The 12,005-nt window shown below is 41.2% G+C and overlaps 1 protein-coding gene across 4 annotated transcripts in view; it reads left to right on the top strand.

Moving 5' to 3' along the window:
• Nucleotides 1-12,005, top strand: part of CCDC88A (coiled-coil domain containing 88A) — a 200,775-nt gene that overhangs the window by 171,871 nt on the left and 16,899 nt on the right. For 3 of the 4 annotated variants that reach the window (XM_044289367.1, XM_044289365.1, XM_044289369.1), the window contains 6 exons: nucleotides 44-136; nucleotides 295-509; nucleotides 4,642-4,719; nucleotides 6,956-7,159; nucleotides 9,744-9,815; nucleotides 11,905-11,985. In XM_044289367.1, coding sequence (XP_044145302.1) covers nucleotides 44-136; nucleotides 295-509; nucleotides 4,642-4,719; nucleotides 6,956-7,159; nucleotides 9,744-9,815; nucleotides 11,905-11,985 — 743 coding nt within the window. The remainder of the gene's footprint in view (nucleotides 1-43; nucleotides 137-294; nucleotides 510-4,641; nucleotides 4,720-6,955; nucleotides 7,160-9,743; nucleotides 9,816-11,904; nucleotides 11,986-12,005) is intronic. The other variant, XM_044289368.1, reaches the window with a different exon arrangement.

Below are 12,005 nucleotides of genomic sequence, written 5' to 3'. Positions count from 1 at the left end.
TGTATTTCTTTATTATTGTTAATGTAGTCTTTTATGTTTTCAGGGATAAAATTAATGAGCTCAGACGGCAGAAAGAAAAACTGGAAGAAAAGATCATGGATCAGTACAAATTCTATGAACCTTCTCCTCCAAGGCGGTAAGTTGTATAACATTGTAGAGGAGCATGGTACATGGTGAGTTTTAGAAATATATGACCTAAGTTAAATAAAGATTTGCAGTGAAATCTTAGCGGATTTCACACCCGTACACCGGAAATTAGAATCTTGTAAATAGCTTAACTCTCTACCCCCAAAGGAGAGGTAATTGGATAACCCTAAAGATGAGGAAGCTTATCAAGTCTAAGAAGGATGTAAACCGTGACCATCTGAGATCTCTCACTCTCCCAAATTCTCGTTCTGAGTCTGGTGAAGGATTCTTACAACTACCCCCACAGGATAGCCAGGACAGCTCCTCTATAGGCTCCAATTCTCTGGAGGACGGGCACCCACTCGGAGCCAAAAAGAGCAGCAGTGAGTAGTTTATTTTGTCACATAGTATGTGGTTTTTTACCTCCTTAATGCATTTTCTGTTGGAAATATTTCAGCCTTTTCTTGTCTTCTGAGAGTCTTCTCTATAGGCAGACATATGTTTTGTTTGGTACATTTTCACAGACTGTGATTTTGTGGTAATTCCTGACTTAATCATAATTTGTTTTCAGTGGCCATCGTCATTCACATGATCTCTTCCCTACTCATTTTCCTTCAGTAGGTGATATGATGGAAATGTACATTTCTAAAATTAGGAGAAAACCATATGTGTGACCATTGGTTAGATAGGGGCGCTCCCACTAGCAATTTGGAAAACAATAGAGGTAATGAGGGAGCTTAAAATATAACTTTTACTGATAAATCATTTAAGAGAAAAAGCGCCACATGCAGATGAATGGTTAGATATGGCCTAAAAAGTATGGAATCAATGGTAAGACTGTTCCATACTTTTTAAGCCATATCTAACCATTCATCTGTACGTGGCGCTTTTTCTCTTAAATGATTTATCAGTAAAAGTTATATTTTAAGCTCCCTCATTACCTCTATTGTTTTCCAAATGTACATTTCTGTATAAAAATAAATGTCATAAGAAATTATTTTGAGTATTGAAAACACTGCATCAAAAAAATTTGGGGTCATTTGTTATGTCCAATTTGTTTGTAGTCTTGGTGTTTTACTAGAAAAGGTATAATGAATATGGAAGAAAGCAGCAGTTGTCGGAGCAATGTCCTTTGTCATCTGATTATATTAGTATATATTAATACAGTAAATGTTTACTTGGGGACAGTTGCCACCAAAAATGTCAAATTGCTCATACAATATATTAGTAAACCAGAAGTAAGAGCAGCAAAGTTTGGCAATTATGTTTATTCACTTACATAGATATTGGCATTTTTTATATTTTTTTGCTAACGTTACTACTGGAAGTCAAGCTGTATAACATATCGCTCATAAACTGATGTTGAAACTTTAATAATGATTAAGGATGATGAAAAAATTAAATTTTTGAGAGTCTACTATAATGGTAAAAATCAGTACCTGTTGTCACAGTTGCAAAAATTGCCACCAGAAATCAACCACATGATCAACCCTATTAAACCAGGCAGGCATACTGCCTGGTAGGGTTACTTATGCTGATTAAAATGATATCTGATATCTTTTGTCAGTATATTGAACTGCTGCATAGATATCTTAGTTTTTATCTGTATGCAAATGAGCCTGTTTGAGCAGGGGGCCGGCCAGAGGCCTTGGAGCACTGCCTTTGTAACCGGTCTGTGCTCTGCATGTTCCCCCCTCCCCTTCATTGATGGGGCTAGACATCTTGTCTATTAATAAGGGGGAGTGTGCAGAGCAGAGGGGCGTTATAAAAGCGGTGCTACAAGGGCTCTGGATGGTTGCCCGGTCTTCAAACTTTCTAGTTTGCATAAAAATAAAAACTTGGATATCTTTTTCATCAGCATGAGCAACTCTCCCAGGGTTGATCATGCTGACAGATGCTCTTTAATAGAAAAGTGCCAATATCTCATTAAATGAAAGAAACATGATAACCAAACTTTGGCAGTCACTTCTGATTTACTAATATACGGTATAATAATTGACAACATTACTATTTTGCAGATAAATGATTCCACATTTATGTTCTTTATTTGATGAGTAAGTGAGGTATACCAGAGACAGCGATGGATACATTTCCAGCCTTAGGATCTATTCATACTGTATTTGCAGTGTATGTTGGAGGTATACAGTATTATGTTGGAAGAATATCCTGATGTATGCCCCCGACTGATTCCTTTGTCATGTATAGACATACAATGGTATAGGTCGTCCATAGGTTCTTCTGTTAAAAAAAATTTTTGTGGGATTCCTCTGTGTACAGCAGAAAAAGGGTTAACCGATATGTACAGAGTGCCATCTTTTGATGCACGCACTGGGAGCTTTAACTGTGTATACGCTAAATGGACACTGCAAATGCAGCATGAATGTAAGCTTAGATGATTTACTTATGAGCACCCACAGAAATATCTCCAACCTTCCTCTAGTATGGAATAGAAAATGAGGAAAGGAAAATCGCCTGACCTAGAAATGCAAAGAAATGACAGGGTCAAAAAGAACCATAGTGACCCAAAAAAAATATGTTTCACAGGGGCAAATCTGTCTTCATCCTGTTTACTCATTTAAACTCTTATGGAGGCAACCAAATGTCTGGAATTTCTATCTGTCCTCCCCTGACCAGTTTATTTCCATTGACCGTTATACTGTAAAGTTCACCTTCATCAAGTCTTTAGTGTCCTATCTGTTTACCTTACATAAATGGACAAGGTATTGGTGTCATTATATCTGAGAACCTTCAGGCCATATCTACATCTATGTTGAGGTTCCTTACACGCATAGTTCTCATGAGAACCTTAGTTGAGGGATCACTTTAGTATAAATACCAGAGATGTCAGGGCGTGGAACTTACTAATATGAAGTACGTGATGACTGTAGAGATATAAAGAAAAGGAATAACTTTCATATTGTTCTTTAACATTTCAACTATCATGATATAAAAAAATAAAAAAATAATATACAGAAAAATCTTTCTACGTGTTAATTTTACTTAAAGGGAACCTGTCACCAGGATTTTGTGTATAGAGCTGAGGACATGGGTTGCTAGATGGCCGCTAGCACATCCGCAATACCCAGTCCCCATAGCTCTGTGTGCTTTTATTGTGTCAAAAAACTGATTTGATACATATGCAAATTAACCTGAGATGAGTCCTGTACGTGAGAAGAGTCAGGGACAGGACTCATCTCAGGTTAATTTGCATATGTATCAAATCAGTTTTTTGACACAATAAAAGCACACACAGCTATGGGGACTGGGTATTGCGGATGTGCTAGTGGCCATCTAGCAACCCATGTCCTCAGCTCTGTACCCAAAATCCCGGTAACAGGTTCCCTTTAAAGGCAATGTCGACGTTTTTTTGTCATGTCCTTTTAGGTCCAAATTCTTTGTTGATTTTATTGCGTAGATGTGAAGCATAACAGTCAGCCTTTAACCACTAGAGGGAGCTTGTGAGCTTACTGCATAGGTTTTGCTGTATAACAACGTGCTTCTAAGCTCCCTCTAGTGGAGGCTCCAGGCAGTCAGCATGTTATCTATTAAACCAGGGATGTCCAACCTGTGGCCCTGCAGCTGTTTCAAAACTACAACTCCCATCATGCCTAGACAGCCTACAGCTGTTAGGGCATGCTGGGAGTTGTAGTTTTGCAACAGCTGGAGGGCTGGTTGAGCATCCCTGTATTAAAGTTATAGCTGGGTAAGCTTTAACTGAAAATCTGAGCTTGGACTACCCTAAAGATATATAAACAAACTAATCCGGAATTAATACCCTTAGTATTCAAGGGTGAAAATTCACTTAAAACCCAGTCAATATAAGCAATTCCTATAAGGTATACTTAATAAATCATTATGAAAATGTAGCACTACGTAAAACTGCTTGGTACACAACAGGATGATTTGTGTTGTAGTTTTATGTTGCACCAAATGTTATATGTACCTTGCACTTAAACATTTAGATGATCTGTTTCAAAGAACCATTTCACACAAAGCAGCCAACGGAGAGTTTAAGCGAACTACATGAAATATTTCTGTACACAGCAGTCTAATACCAGACGGGCAATTTGACCCACAAATGTTTCAAGAGGCATTTCTGTTTGTAGCTTAGTTTAGCCTAAGAAGGGACGCGTAAGGATATCACTGATACATGACTACTTCCATTTCAATGTATGTATCCTGTCTTCTGCACTCTAACCTTCTTTTTGTACTATGGAAAGCTTCATATACTGTAAGAAATGGGGAAAAATGTTTTGCGCTATGAAACATTTTTTTCAGCAAACTGTATAGTATTAGGTGTGTGTCCCATGTCATACCCATCATACACTGTGAGTCCCCGGAGTCTAGTGCATGTTTAGCTGAGAATCAGACATGCTCATTTCTGTCTTTCGTTTCAACATTTAACTTCTTCCATGTGTTCTTCTCCTCCCCCCCCCCCCCTCCTTTCATTTCTCTTTTTTCCCCCCCGTTTCCTTGTTTTTGATTTTTTTCTTTCTTCCCATGCTGTGACATAAGCACTGAAAAGACTGCCCTTTATGAGGAACAGACCGAAGGATAAGGACAAAATGAAGGCCCTCTACCGTCGCTCTGTGTGTAAGACATTAAAATGGTTCAGCTAGCTGTACTTGGCTTCCATCACTAATACCTTCAATAAGCTTATCCCAGACTGCGCTACTTTCACACTCGCGTTTTGGGCCGATCCGTCATGGATCTGCAAAAACGGATCTGTTACAATAATACAAGCGCATGCATCCGTCATGAACGGATCTGTTTGTATTATCTGTAACATAGCCAAGACCGATCCGTCATCAACTCCACTGAAAGTCAATGGGACCGGATCCGTTTTCTATTGTACCAAATTGTGTGTGAGAAAACGGATCTGTCCCTTATTGACTTACATTGTGTGCCAGGACGGATCCGTTTGGCTCAGTTTCGTCAAGCGGACAGCAAAACGCTGCAGGCCGCCTCCAGAGCGGAATGGAGACTGATCGGAGGCAAACTGATGAAGCGGATCCTTTTCCAGTCAGAATGCATTAGGGCAAAACTGATCCGTTTTGGACCGCTTGTGATAGCCCATGACGGATCTCAGAAACGGAAAGCCAAAACGCGAGTGTAAAAGAAGCCCTTACATGCCAAATGCTGCCAAATACTGAACTCTTAAAGGGGACACTACCTGATTTTCTACCTAGTGATATATAAGGGGAATCTGGGATATAGTTTGCATCTCACCCCAAGTACATGATCAGTGATGAAGGTCCACTCAGTATAGTCCATGTCCTTGCATGGCTAGTAACTTTGTCTATTCAAATTTGTAGTCAGCATAGACATGATTGGTGATCTTACAGAGAAGTCAGGTACGCATAAAACTAGTGTATTCTCTATAGAAGTATCATTCAAAGGCTAGTTTGGTTTCTTGCGATGAAACTGGCACAACTATATTATGTTTATATATCCAACAGAATGCGGTCTATAGACGATTTATCCCCCCCCATATGAAATTACGCACAGCTACATAAGGTTTAGTTCACACCACCATTATTAATTTCCATTCTTCTGCTCAGTTAGAGGAGCAGGACAACAAAAATAACTGAAAATATCTAAATCAAACAATTCCCAATGACTATAGTGGGGTCTGTTTGGTTTTCCCTATGGAATCCCACTTTTTTAGCTGAACATAAAAGTCATGCATGTATGACTTTTTCTCTTTATTGTTTTGGACAGAATCTGTGATGGAGGCCCTGATCAGAGCCCCCATTGCAGATGTGAACAAGCCCTAATGGTGGTTGTATCAGCTAGACATTGATATCCTGTGCGCTCTTAAAAAGTGAATGAATTTCCTGGTTTATAATAGACCATATGGACAGAAAATGACACCTTTTATATTAAGATTTGGTGTAAATGAGAGAGTGATATCTGGTTTAAAAAGGTTACCTTGGATGAATCTATTACCTGCACACAGCTGAGGCACCCATTTTCTAAATTGAACCAAGGTTTGGCCTTCCAGTTGTAGTGATAGCCAATGTTCCTTAGATACTTTAGCTCTCTTCATTCAAAGATGTTAAGCCCACAAAGCAGCTTGCACCTCTGGGGTGTAGGTGTCAGGTCCATGCTAAGTTCATACCAAACAGCATAGTTCATAGTAGATGTTATCAAATAAAGATGCATTTTATGAAGTGCCATCTTTAAGAACATGGTTTGCAAAACGAAACCTGCACTGGCCCATGGACCCTTTCTTCATTGCCTAAAACAACCCTGGTGCTTCCAAAAAAGACTCTGCTGCCCCGTTTTGACGCATTGGTCTCCCTTTTGGTAGCATAAGATCCCTTCATATAAGGCATCTACACACAGTGGTGGTATCTAATGTGTGTGGGTTCAGCCTTCTGCCCATGAGGAGTCATGGCCACCTTTCGTAGTGATATAGCTAGTTCCTTGGTAACTTATTGGCCAACAAAATGACTGCCTCCACTGTGTGAAGGAAACCGTAACCACTTTGTGTTCTGCTTATTTCACCTTGTCATATCATTTTTGTCATTCTTAAGCAACATAACTTGTTGGCAAGCTATGCTGCTCATCACCACCGCAGTAGCATGGCAAGGAATCTACCACCGGCTTAAAAGTACTGTACAAATGCCACATTTACTGGAAACATCCACTTACATATATCATCCATCACAAAATGCATGACATAACCAAAACTGGCTTTTTGTGAACTTGTAGCTGTTTTGACCTGCAATACGCTTTTAACGCTTGGATGGCTGTCATAAGAAAGCTTGCCAAAGATGGCATGAGCAGTATCACGCTGATTCATTTGCTTTCATTTGCATCCCAGCCATGAATGACCTGGTCCAGTCCATGGTCCTGGCAGGTGGACAGTGGACAGGTAGTGCTGAAAATCTGGAGGGTCCTGATGAAATTCCTACAGGGAAAAGGAGGCAAGATTTGGGAACTATGGCCTTCTCCACAACAGCAATCAACTTTTCAGCAGCCAACCAGTCAACGGGATTCAGAACCAAGCAGATACTAATAAGTAAAGGTATAACAAGTGTTTTTACTTTGGGTATTTCTTTTTAAAGTCAGTAAAAATGTGGTGCTCAGCAGGCTTATCTTATGGCTTTGCAGTATCACTTTTCCTATTTGGATAGTTTCATAATGATAGGAAAACTTGCCGACCTTCTGGATTGTCCCAGATTAAGATTGTTGAACAGATGCTTAACTACATTCAGTGGATGGACTCGCGTTGTGTTAAGGTCTACTGTGTAGTCCACCCCACGTCCACAACAAATCATTAGTCTATTGGTAACAGTGATAAAGCTAATGATTATTTGTTACCACATTTATTGAACACAAGTCAACATCTTCCATCAACAGGGTCATCACCATAAGGTGTGAAGTCTTAGCAGTTGCCCTAGGCTCGGTTGAATGAGTCCTTTTGCACATATGAATACACCAATATCATAAATAACATGTGGTTGTTGGAGGGCCCTGTTACAGATTTTACTCTCCAGACCATGAGGTTCCAGTTAGGTCTTTATTCACCAACACTTTTGTAGACTGCTTGGGTCCATGTCAATGTGGTCAATACAATCATTATCACTGTATTAAAGAATGGTAGTAATCCCATAGGAAATACATTAGCAAGTGCATTCTGCTTTGTAATATTTATAAGATTGTCCTACATGCATGTTTTTGTTAGGAAGTATGACCTGAAGTGCCAAGTCTCTCTAAATCCTCCACTAAGAGTTTGCATTCTATTGGGAAGCAGAATGGCTAACAAGATAATAATGGGGGGACTTATCAAAACTGGTGTAAAGGAGAACTGGCTTAGTTGCCCATAACAGGCAATCAAATTCCACCTTTCATTTTTAAAAGGTGGAATCTGATTGGTTGCTATCGGCAACTAAGCCAGTTCTACTTTACACCAGTTTTAATAAATCTCCCTCAATGCCTTTATAGAGTTTTCCTATACTGTCTCTATGTATCATGGTATTATGATTTTAGCAAATAAGTTATTCTTTGTAAATTGAAGAGTTCTATCCATGCATCTGTCCAGTCACATGACCTCGACAGATAATCATCCACTTAGTAAGCAAATAAGGTTCCTATTTAAAGGGGGTATTCCAGGATTTTACTATTGGTGCCTCATCCTCGGGATAAGCCATCGATAACAGATCGGTGGGAGTCTAAAAAACCAGACTCCCTCTGATTAGCTGTTTGAGTAGCTCCATCCATTGTGTAGTGGATGGAGCTGGTAGGTGTAGCACAGCTCCCAGTCATTCAGCGGGGCAGCATTGTAGTTGCTAGCTATGTCCACTACATAGTGGATAAATCTGTGTTGTTCCAGCACCGGATGTTACTAAAGAACAACCCGTTTGCACGGGGTACGGGGTTTTGGACTCTGACAGATCAAATATTGATGGCCTGAGGGTAGGCAATCAATAGTAAAATCCCGAACAACCCCTTAAGGACTCATGCACATGGCCGTTTATTGGCAATTGCGGTCCATAATGTACGGGTAACATCCGTGCAGATTCCGCAGACTGATCCAGACCCATTCAACCTGAATGGGTCCATGGTCCGTCCACACCACAAAAAAGTAGTGCATGTACTCCGCGGTGCTTCCGTGGGGTTCTGTGCCTCCGGTCAACACTGGACCTTCCGGATTGCGGGCCGCAATACGCTCACAGCTGGGCAACGGCCGTGTGCATGAGGCCTTAATGACAGTAAGGAGAGATAATTAAGACAGTGAGCAAATGATAAAGTATGTAGAAATATTATACAGTATAACTTATCATTGCACAATGAATAACCCAGATTTGGTGAAGCTGGAATATCACTAAGTCTACATTCACACCACAGTATGTGTTTTGCGGTCCGCAAAAAAAAAAAGGATGACGTTCTGTATGGCATCCGTTTTTTTGGCGGATCCATTGTAATAATGCCTACCCTTGTCCGCAAAACGGACAAGAATAGGACATGTTCTATTTTTTTTGCGGGGACACGGAACGGACATACAGATGCGGATAGCACGCTGTGTGCTGTCCGCATTTTTTGCGGACCCATTGAAATGAATAGGTCTGCTTCCTATCCGCAAAAAAGATGGAATGGACACGGAAACAAAATATGTTCGTGTGAATGTAGCCTAAGGGCCGTGTGCACCCTGCATCAAGGATGTGGACCCATTCACACTTGAATGGGTCCGCAAACCCGGAGATGCGGTGCGGAAGCACGGATTGGAACCCCACGGGAGCACCACGGAGTGCTTCCGTGGTGTTTCTGGCCGTGCCTCCGCACAGCTAAAAAGTATTGCATGCACTACTTTTCTGCGTGTGGACCGTCGGATGCGGATTGCGGAGCCCATTAAAGTGATTGGGTCCGGCCAGCACACAGGGCTAGATATCCTTGTCATGATGGTCTGGAGAATAGTCATCTCTTCAGTCTCTGCTTCCGCTTAAAACTTTTGTAATTCTCAAAGAATTATCTTCCATAAGTACGTTTTGAAACAGTTTGCCGATTACGAGGCCTCTATGTATGATAAGTTTATAGGTACTGTGGGAATCGGGTGAATATTTGTCTCCATCTTGCCTAACCTCATACATTCTGGTTTTTGTTGATTTTAGATGGTGCATCCTATGAGGATGTCAGTGGTCAAGGTGTCAGTGATGATTCTTACACCACAACTTCAGCTCTAGGTGATTATTCTTTCTGTAAATGTATATGCATGATGATGCATGGTAACTTAGGGGACATAATGCTAATTTAACTCCTATTCTTTACATCGTTCTATTTACATTGCTTAACCAGCTGACATCTTATTTTTCTAGCGCATTTTAAGGCGCGTCAAACACCACTTACCCGTAGGTGAAACGGTCAGCTGCTGTAGATCGGTGCTTATCTGCAGAGGCTAATGATATATCTGGTATCTCCATGTATGTCTGCAATCAGTAGAAAAAAGGCTTCCTATAATATTCAGTTACCCCCTAGGTGCAACGAGGGTGGTGCCATTACATCTGGTTGCAGCCAGAGGCCTGTCTCCTATGCCGTGCCACCACCACACTGACAGATAGGCCAGGCAATGATAACATATCCTCGCCTGTCCTGAAATCTCGCAGGAGTGCATTCAGCACATGTGCGGTAAATGGGATGGAGATTGCCCATCTGCTGGGTGGACTCTATCCCTTTACTGCACATGTGCTGAATGCACACCAACAAAACTTCAAGGCCAGGGATGAATATGTGCTCACTGCCTGGCCTCTGTGACAACTGTGGGGGCGTGCCATAGGACATGGGGAGCGGAGCCTCTGAGCGCAATGAGGTGATAATTAGTATATTTTAAAAAGCCTTTTTTCTACAGATTGCAGGCATTTATGGAGATACCAGAGATGTCCTCAGACTCTGCAGACATGCACTGATCTACAGCCGCCGACCGTTTTATCTACTGGTTTCACCTCGTGACTTAAAGTGGTTATCCAACCACTACAGTGACACCCGCATCGTTTCTGATCCCTGCACGGCACGGGTGCTGGGGAGCGGGGTATCCTCTATATGAGGTGCCCGAGCATTGGATGACCCCTTTACAGATGTCCTTTAACTTGTGAGGCACACTTTCAACACACACATATGTAAGAGATATCTATAAAGGGTTAAACAAAATATATATTACGTGCGACCCTGTCACATTGCCCTCAGTCACTTTACAATGCAGAGAGGACACCCAGCGATGCATATTGGCTCAACACCATCTGGAAAGGAGCTGCATAGTGGGCATGGTTAGACCATTGTGGGGACATCTTTCAAGAGTCCTTCATCTGACAATAAACCTTTTAAAGGGGTTGTCCCGGACTAGAAAAATATGGTTGATTTCACTGAAAAACAATGTGGCGCCTATCCAGAGGTTGTGATATTGCAGCTCAGCCCTATTCGCTTTACTGAAACGCGACTGTACCGCCAGACACAATCCATTGACAGGTGTGGTGGTGTTATTGCAAGAGAGCAGCCATGTTTCTCTAATCCTGGACAGACCCTTTAAGCTTTGACTAAAGAAAGTAGCCTAGACAGTAATATCGAGAGTGCTTGCATTTTGTAAATGACACTTGAGAAGTATAGGACGTGTATTTATAGAGGACCTGTCCCCTCTCCTGACAGTAACGACTTGCGTTTCCCATGAAATAACAACGCTATGTAACATTCCTCTGTTCTTCCTCCACGTATGAAGAAATTGAGAACTGGGTGTTATTATTCCCCCTGTGCCCTTACATAAAATAATATTATCAAAGGAATGGTAACACCCAGTGGTCAATTTACGCCTAAACTTCCAGTAGGTATAACAGAGGTAATGCACAGAACACCGAGTTCTAAGAAAAGGTGCTCCAGGATTATTATTTTATGGTCATACAAGCATTTACTATATCAGACCTGTCAGGAGAGCTGGCGGATTCTCTAAGCAGTAAGTCATGATATGAAAAATGAATTATTCTAGAATTATGGATATTTTGTACTACTTTGTGTTTTGTGTCTAATTGTTGTTTTCCATATTGTTCCTTCTGTCTTCATTCTCTAATAATACATTAAACCCATCCACTTCTGCTTACGTCTTCCCCTTTAAAAGCGCTCTCCGGGGCTTCATGTCATGAATTCTGGCTTTCCGTCCTCGCTCTGCCTGCAGCCGGCATGCTCGGCCTGTGAAGTAGTGCATGACTCCTTTGCATTCTCGAATTAGAATGCTGAGATTGTATGTCACCTGCTAAATGTTTGTTACCATTGTCTCAATCTTTCATCTAGCTCCCAGGCCAGCCAGTCTTGATAGTGGCAGGACATCCTATAGTAATAGTAATAATAATGCTTCACTTCATGAAGGGACAGGTATGCTCTGCTCGTTTTAT

The sequence above is a fragment of the Bufo gargarizans genome, chromosome 4 (genome assembly GCF_014858855.1).
Source record: "Bufo gargarizans isolate SCDJY-AF-19 chromosome 4, ASM1485885v1, whole genome shotgun sequence".
NCBI classification, from domain to species: Eukaryota; Metazoa; Chordata; class Amphibia; order Anura; family Bufonidae; genus Bufo; species Bufo gargarizans.
The sequence above is the reverse complement of the archived record's forward strand: the minus strand, read 5'-3'. Positions and strand labels throughout refer to the sequence as shown.